The sequence below is a fragment of the Corvus kubaryi genome, unplaced genomic scaffold (genome assembly GCF_017639235.1).
Source record: "Corvus kubaryi isolate FWS band 111438036 unplaced genomic scaffold, C.kubaryi_AGA036_p1.0 37266, whole genome shotgun sequence".
NCBI classification, from domain to species: Eukaryota; Metazoa; Chordata; class Aves; order Passeriformes; family Corvidae; genus Corvus; species Corvus kubaryi.
In genome coordinates, this window is record NW_024581081.1 from 7,647,606 (window position 1) to 7,656,091 (window position 8,486).

At 43.3% G+C, this 8,486-nt stretch overlaps 1 protein-coding gene across 1 annotated transcript; it reads left to right on the forward strand.

Annotated features, from left to right (window-relative positions):
* Nucleotides 1–638: 638 nt before the first annotated feature.
* On the forward strand, nt 639–3,321 carry MAP10 (microtubule associated protein 10). The gene has a single exon (XM_042025251.1). The coding sequence runs from the start codon at nt 677–679 to the stop codon at nt 3,149–3,151; it is 2,475 nt and encodes an 824-aa protein (XP_041881185.1). The 5' UTR covers nt 639–676; the 3' UTR covers nt 3,152–3,321.
* The last annotated feature ends 5,165 nt before the right edge of the window (nt 3,322–8,486 follow it).

Sequence of the window (8,486 nt, forward strand, 5' to 3'; positions counted from 1 at the left end):
GTGATTAGATATTGGGATGGGCTGCCCAGGGAGGTGATGGAATCACCGTCCCTGGAGGTGTTTAAGGCAAGACTGGACATGGCACTCAGTGCCACGGTCTGGTTGACACAGTGGTGGTCGGTCAAAAATTGGACTTAATGATCTCAGCGGTCTTTTCCAACCCAATTGATTCGGTGATTCTGTGAAGGTGCAAACAGTTTAAGGTCCCTCAATGCCTCCACAAACACCACTCCTGCTGCCTGAGCACAGGGCCCATCTCGCTCCCACTCCTGTCTCTTGAGAACTACAGTGTGGAACACACGACCACGGTATTCAGAGCCGAGGGCAGGGACACGACGGCTGCTGCCACGACACACAGGGCACTTGTGAGCAGACACCAGGGAGCACCCGGTTTTCACGGGCTACGACCCAGCCGCCAGGGCAGGCGGCAACGCGGTTGCTGGAGGCACACCGGAGCTGCTAGAGGCACAGCCCCTGCCCGCGGGACCCGGGGCCGAGTACCCCTCAGGGCCCCTGGGCCGGAGTTCCCCAGTGCTGCGGGCTGCGAGGCCGCGGCTCCCGGGACGCGCCGCACGGGCAGCGGTGCTGCGGCGCGACTCTCGCGAGAGAGCCGCCCGCGTCGGCTAGACCCCGCACCCAGAGGAGCCTCTCGCGAGAGCCGGGTCCGCGGGCCGGAATGGATGCGCTCTTCGCGCTGGAGCTGCTGGTGGAGGCGGTACGGGTGGCGGAGCCGGGACCCGCGGAGCTCCCGGGACCCGCGGAGCTCCCGACCGTGGCGCTGCGCCTCTTGGACTTCCCCACCCTCGTGCTGCGCCCCGCCGCCACCGCGCCGCCCCTGCGGCCGGGGCAGCCCTTCCCCTTCGGCCGCGGCAAGCGCTGCCTGTTCCGCTGGCGCCCGCACTCGCTTTTCGCCGCGCTCCGCCGCCGCCCGCTCCGCGCTCTGCTCCTGGCGCTGCCCGCTGGGCTCGCCCCGGGCCCTCCCCGCCTCCTCGGCAGCTGCGCCGTGTCCCTGGCCCCCGCCGCCGCCGAGCTGCTGCAGCGGCCCGGGGCGCCCTCCTCCTGCGGCCGCCGCGGCCGCTTCGTGCTGCGGGACACCGCGGGCCGCTCCGTCGGAGAGCTGGTCTTGGGCTACCGCCTCACCAGCCTGGAGGCCGGTGAGGCGAATCCCGCCAGCCCCCGCGCTGCCACACCGCCTGCCACCACCCCTGAACCGCGAGACGAGGAGGAGGAGGAGGAGGAGGAGGAGGAGAAGGAGAAGGAGAAGGAGAAGGAGAAGGAGAAGGAGGAGAAAGAAGAGGAGGAGGGTGAGGAGCTGGAAGGCAACGTCTTTTGCCCTCCGCTGCTCTATTACAGCCGTGAGCCGGCTGAGCCCCAGCGGCCGCCAGCAGCAATGGAGCAATGGGAGTATGTCGAGCCCCAGAGACTGCAGGAACGGGACAAGGGCCACAGCCCACCACGTCCCAGTGCTGGGCCCTCGCTGCTGCACCCCGCCAGCCCTCGACAGCCCCACAACGCCCTGGTGCAGCTGCCGCTACTCAGTGCCTTGCTGGCGGAGCTGTCGGTGCTCACCCGCAGCGCTGAGCCTGCTGCTGCTGCTGTCCACCCCCATCTTGCCTGGCTCTACCAGGCCCCGGGGAGTGGGGACATGGCCTCACAGTCCCCCAGTTGCTCTGCTGCCGTCAGGCCTGCAGAGACACCTGTGGGGCCTGGCAGGAGCAGTGAAGCCACAACCCCTCAAGTCATACAAGGCTGTCAGGAGGCCAGCGCACCAGGGTCTTGTGGGGTTGGGAGACGACCCAAGAAAGCTGTGCCCCAGGGACAGCCAGCCTCTGAAAGGACCTGCAAAGCTAAGGAGAACAGACCTCCCAGAAAGAAACTGTTGTATGGGCTGACAAATACACTGAGGCTACGGCTGCAGCAGACCAACCCTGATAAGCTGATAATTCATGAAAGGAGAGAGCAATACAGGAAAAAGCAAATAGAGATGCTGAAGGAGAGAAGCCCCTTACCCAAGAGAAAGCTGGTCAGAAACACTGAAGAACAGCATGTGTCTTGCAGGCATTGTAGCATGGGAGGCAGTTCAAAGAAGAATAATCAGTTGGATAAAATTGTTCAGACTTCATTGGAAAACAGTGCTCTCTCAAAGACCATTTCTGTGACAGGAGATGTCTCCCCTGGCTTGCAGAAACAGGCTATCGCAAGTCTATCCAGGAACAATTCAATTGCAAGCAAGGAATGTCCATACAAAGTAACTGCAGCCCCCTTACTGGAGGAAACTCTGTTAAAATCTGCTCTTGAGGAAAAGTATTCAAAAGCTCAACTCCCAGCAGCGTTCCCATCAGATGCTAATGCAAAAGGAAGTAACGACGATGGAATACAATTAATCCATCATAAAACCATGGAGCACGATGATGTGTCTGTTGTAAGCGGTCATAAACTAAGCCCCAGCAGGAGTGTTGAAAACAACTCTGAATTCATATACTCAGATGACTTTGTTGCTAGTCTAGAGAACACAGTTTATTCAGAAAATTTCACCAATGATGAGTGTACAGGCAGAGACTCGAAAGTTCTTGACAGCAGTCCTGAACCTCTGTGGCTTGAACGCCCAAAGCGAGATAGGTCAGATACAGAGCCAAAATCCAGCAGGTCCAGAATTTCAAAGACAAGTCAAAGAGCTCAAAGTACTTCAGATCTTGGGCCAGTTCCTTCAGCTTCATCTCCAATCCAGTCTTTGAGGAGAAACTGCGACTTTAAAACCAGCAAGGGAACTAGTGCTGAATCTGCTGATTCACTTAACCTTGCCGAGATGGAGGCATCATTATTAGATGAAGAGCAGAAAGCCCAACAGATAAGTAAGGAAGAGAACAGGCATGATCGACATACTAAAGAAATATCTACACTGAGAAGCAAACAGGTTAAATCTGATACTGATCTGGTTATAGGAAAGGGGCAGATCTCTGCAGGACAAAAGCAGTCAGTGACTGAAGTTAGCTCTTACTTGCCATCTGACATGTCTGATCTTGAACTTAGTGTCCTGGAAAACAGTATGTCAGACAAAGAAGATGATTTTCTGGAAAAACTACATGGTCCTAATCAGTACAAAGACATCAGTGAACTTGTAATAAACAAGCTCCCAGGATACACAATGTAATTATAAGTTTTTACTGTCTGGATTAAGATAAAATATTTAAACTTTGTTAATCCTGTTACATTTAGCTGCACTATATGCTAGTTAATTTAAGATTTTATCATGCACATTTATTACATCAATGAATTTAGTTACGAGATTTTTTTAAAATAAACTACTATTTGAATCTCTAACACTTGGTGTCTACAGCGTGATTTCAGTGTCAGTATCTTAACCCAAAAGTAATCCAAACAGCACATGAAACATAACTTACTGTCAAAGCAGAAATGAAGACAGAAGCAGCAAAAACAGTCAGCATCCACAAAAGTTGTCCAGGGTAGAAGTAATAACATGCTACCAAAGCAGCCAAGTACAAAATTCATTGCTAACCGAACATAAGGTTTTATTTCTCCTGAAAATTTCCAAGTTTCCTTTTCATTACAAATAGTTACTTAAAACATACAGTCACAGCGAGCAGCAACACAGAATTTTATCAGCCAGTCTGTATAATGATGTGTTTGTTTGCCTGTTCCCTCACTAAATACAGTGACCAGAACTAGATAATCCCTTCTAGAGTTCCTTAGGTTGAAGTTCCTCATTTAAGTCAGATTTTCACAATTTATTATAGAATAGCGTAAGAATTATTGGTCAGTAAGAGTAAATTTATATAATCTGGGAAAGCTTTAAGAAGTGGATGGAAGTTACTTGACCTTGAAGACTAAGGGGTGCAAGGAGTAGGGGAAGAGCCCAGTAAATCTTCAACGCTTCACAACTCCCTGATTGCATTCTCTGACTCTGGGGAAAGAGGTGGGGTCAGCACCCACAGTCCAGAAACTTGGAATAAACGAGCATATTATGTCATGATGTAAAGGTGCAAGGTAATGAGAAATTTGCCACGTCTCCTTTGCCATTAAGATAACTGAACTGATGTTTGCTTTTGATTTCAGGTTTGCTTTTTATGGCTTCCAGTTTGATCACTGAACTTAATGTCCTCTGTTTAACTACAGAGGTTTTTCTAGAGTCCATATCCCTATGAGAAATTTTAGAAATGTTTTTTTAACTTGAATTCCTGCCTTAGTTTTTAGTCTCATGTACCCTCTCCCCCCCCCCCCCCCCCCTCCCCTTTCTCTTCTCTTTGAGTAGTTCATCTCCTGTGTCAGCTTTACATTCCTAACTATGAATTAGGACAGTTACCCTCAGGGTTAAATGATAAGTTTATTGACTCCCCTTTTCTTTATAATTTACAATCGGACTTTTTTCCACAACTTTTTACTTTCTCACTGTAATTTTCCATGTACTTTACTGCAAGAGCCGGTGTTTACACTCTAACATCTTGGAGGGATTTTTTTCCTTTCCCTCCTACTATGTGTTTATTTTGTAGGAATGACAGTACCTCTCCTATTTAAAGTATGAACATCTGTGAGGATTATTGGAGTATCTAGTGTTGACTTCTGAGAACACCACTACTAATATTTTTAATCTAAAGGTAAGCAGCTGAAATTACCTATATACCAAAGGAATCTCTGGCCAGAGCAATTCCTAAATGTTATTTAGGGTGTCTTTCATCAGCTACAATTTTAGACCAAAATATTTTTTTTCTTTTTTCCTCTAATGCCATGGACTTCTTTGATACAGATGGATTCAGACTGTCATTTATACATGGCAGTAATTATGATTTTATTGATGGAATAATGTCTTGCACTTCTCATGAGCAAAACTATCATTAAAATACAATGCTGACCAATGAGTTGCTAATGCTACAAGTCTACAATTTGAAGAACATTACTTAAGAAAATTTTAATTTAAAAACAGAAGTTTATTTTCAACCCTAAATGGGTTGAAACATAGGGCAAATTTCCAGTCTTTTTTCTATCCCCTATTCCATCTCCACTTTTCAATTTCCAGAAGCAAATAAGGTAGGAGGAATATTTCTTTTATTTAAATAATGAAACTAATCTCTTTTCAGTTAATTTTATTTGAAATAACATTTCTAATGTTTACTATGTAATAGCATTTATAATTTTATCAGGAGAACAATGAAAATGACAGAAAACGCGTACTAGGAAGACAATAGGAGACATTACACAAGAACAAAACTGCAGCATCACGCTTGCATAGTTTAGTTTGGTTTTTTCTTTTCAAATACAGACTCCAGGTAGTTATTGCATGGAGAGGTTAGCAGATAGTTTCTACCCTCAGGGATAATAATCTTTTCAGATATTACTATCTTCTTGTGAGAGTAAATGAATTTTTACTTAACATTCAAACAGCAACTCTCAGTCAACAAAAATGGGAAATAACTTTATTATTAACTCATAAACCAATATATTGACAAGAAATAGCTGCTAATGACAAGAGGACTCTATGTCAACCCAACAGAACAAAACAGATATTTACTACCAATATAAAATATTTTTTAAATGGCAGCAACAAACTCCCTTTTGTACAATTCCTGTAATATTCTACACCTACAGATACTAGCTAGCCAATTTTCTTATTATAACTTGCATCCTGTACCCCTGTTATCAAGTAGTTAAGATCAGAGGTTTAATAAGAGATTTCTCTTATGGAGGTATGACACCATTCTTTCATAAAGACATCGTTTCTAAATTTTAAGGGCTGAATTGCATGGATGATGTTTGTGCAGGGGATAGGACAATATGCTGGGAGAAGCAAATAATAGTAGCATATACACTGCAATTCTATACCCATTTCTATGTAACTGTCCCAGCAGTAGCATAAATACTTAAGAGTACATGGTCTCATTGACTCATTACATCTAAAAATTTCCTTGCTCCACACTATTAAACAGGAAACTATAGTCACTTCAAGTTTTATATTGTTCTAAACTTTAAACTTTACTACAGCAAAATTAAAAGGTGAGAAGTAATTACTTATTATAGATCCTCACTAAACAAAGCATCTAACTTCTTACTTTAGACTTGTTATTTTTGTAACGTTGCTTTAAATCTGTATGATATTTTAGAAATAAGTTAGATGGGTGTTCAAAAACAGTTTCATTGCTTAAATTAAGGGTGGTTAAATCTGCCCAAATAAAATTGAACTTAATGTTTTACAACAAGACCCAAAACATGAAATAAATTCTTAGAGCTACACATTAATTCAGATTTTATGACTGTTGCTATAATGCTTTTTAAACAGTTATTTCAGCATACTATTTATTAAAGTACTATGTAACTGATGATGGAATGGGAAGAGCAGGATACCAAATATTGATCGTTTCTGGCACTTTTCCCCTTCTATTGTCATATTTTCCTGCTGCTAAGTACTTCCTACAAGTCTTATTACTTGGTGGCTAAGAACAGTGCTAAGAAGTCCCAGCCAGGTAGGTTTCCTCCACTTCATTTTTTTTTTAATCCTCAGCTCTCAGCACTCTTGATTGGAAGACACAGTTTCTTCTCTGTTTGTGATTTCTCTAATGATAGATCCTACCACCTATTTTACTACTTGTAATCCCTTCATCATTTTGGAAATTCTTTCCCTCAGTTTTCTGAAATTCCATCCAGCCTTGGTAACTGTGTGATTGAACTTTTGACCCATTCTTGCTACTTTCCATTTTCTAGGTCCCAGTATTTTATCATGCCTGGTATTGTAATAATTTTGTTTCTCTTTGTGTAAGTGGTGCTCAGAGTTAAATGCTAGTCATCATTTAGAAATCTTTGGAACTTTGCTTTGCTTTTATCAGCATTTGTCACCAGCATCTACTACTTGCTCATCTTTGATTGTCTAAAAAGAAGTCAAATAATTGAATCCTATATTTACACCCTTAAAAGGTGACTTAACCTAACCCTTTTTGTTGACTTCTACATGCAGTACCTTCACCAGCTGCTGGGTAACACCACTCATTCAGAGCTGTAGAACGACTGTCCAGGACTGTGAACATTTGCCTGTAGTTATCATTTGCTGTGGCAGCCATCAGGCTTCTCTACCTCTAGCAAACCCTGCCTTTAATCCTTTTCTAAAGTTTTAATTTCCAAATTACCTTTCTTCTAAGATGACTGAGGCCATCTCTGTGAGAACAGATGTTGGCTTTAATTTAACATGCATTTAGAGCTAATGGCTATCGCATCTGCTATAACTAATGTTTGCTACCAGATAGCTGCTTGCATTTTCCATCCTCTCTTTCAGTCAGTATACTGCTCAATTCTAATTTCAGTTTTGTTCACATTGAGGTTCTTCCCTCATGTTTAATCCCTTGTATGCGTGCAGTTCTGTTATGTTGAAGTCACCCAGACAAGCTGCAACTTCACTGTCTTTTTCTTGTTTGGCATTGACATTCACCTGCATTAAACTCTTTTTGCTTTGGTTTGGCTTTTATGATTTCACTTGTCTGAATTTTATATGACAACTGTAATGCAAACCTCCCCTGACTTTACAGAATTGCTTGCATATTCCCAGAAGTGTAGTCAGTGTTCTCTATTGTTTTCTAGAGGATAAATTTGAGTGTCTCATGCTGGAGAAAACAGTATTAATCTTCAATTCTGCAGAGACCTCTGCAAGTGATTCATTTACCAATTGTTTAAAATAGCATGGCTTGGTAGAGGAAGTGATTAAATAACATCTGAAATACATATTACTCCTAACTAAATGAACATTTAAAAGTTGATTCAGGTACAGATAATAAAAAAACCCAAAGCCAAACAAACCCACCTTCCCTCCTTAAACAACAAAAAAACCTCCATAAAACTAAAATGCTAAGTAAAACAATTTCAGATGTCTATTACTATTTTTATTCTAATCATAGAGATTTTACAAACATTTTGGGTATTAGCCTAAAAATTTCCTTCATGCCTTCATATTCTCTATGTATCTATTAACAGAAGGTAGCAGGTTTTTAAAAGGAAGTAAAGGTATTTAAATTGTCAAATCCCCTGAAATTCCATGAGAATTAGTCACCTCAAAAATGGCTGTGGAGTGGAAACCCATGTAGAGGACTCTAACCATATTATCGCTTGGAACACAAAAATGTTTTTGAAAGAAGGTAAGTCATGTTTCAACAAATATTTTCAGAGGCATTTGGAAAGTTAATAGTATCATGATTGAAAGAAACTCCCTTGGTGTCAAGGATATTCCAGCTCTTTTTCTCTTGTAGTTAACTGTTGTCAGAGTCAGTATTTTTCCTGTCCCTTATGCGTATGTACTGAGTACATAACCTTTGACTCCTCCCTGAATTTCAATGCCAAGAGGATATCCAGAACCTTATTTCAGAGACATCTCCCCCTGCCCGCCCCATTATGGCTTTCATCTTGATGCCTTGCCTGTTCCAGTTTCTCAGCACATATTTCATGCCATCTTTAGAATTCATCTTGCCCTACTTATCATTCAGAAAAACTCCTAA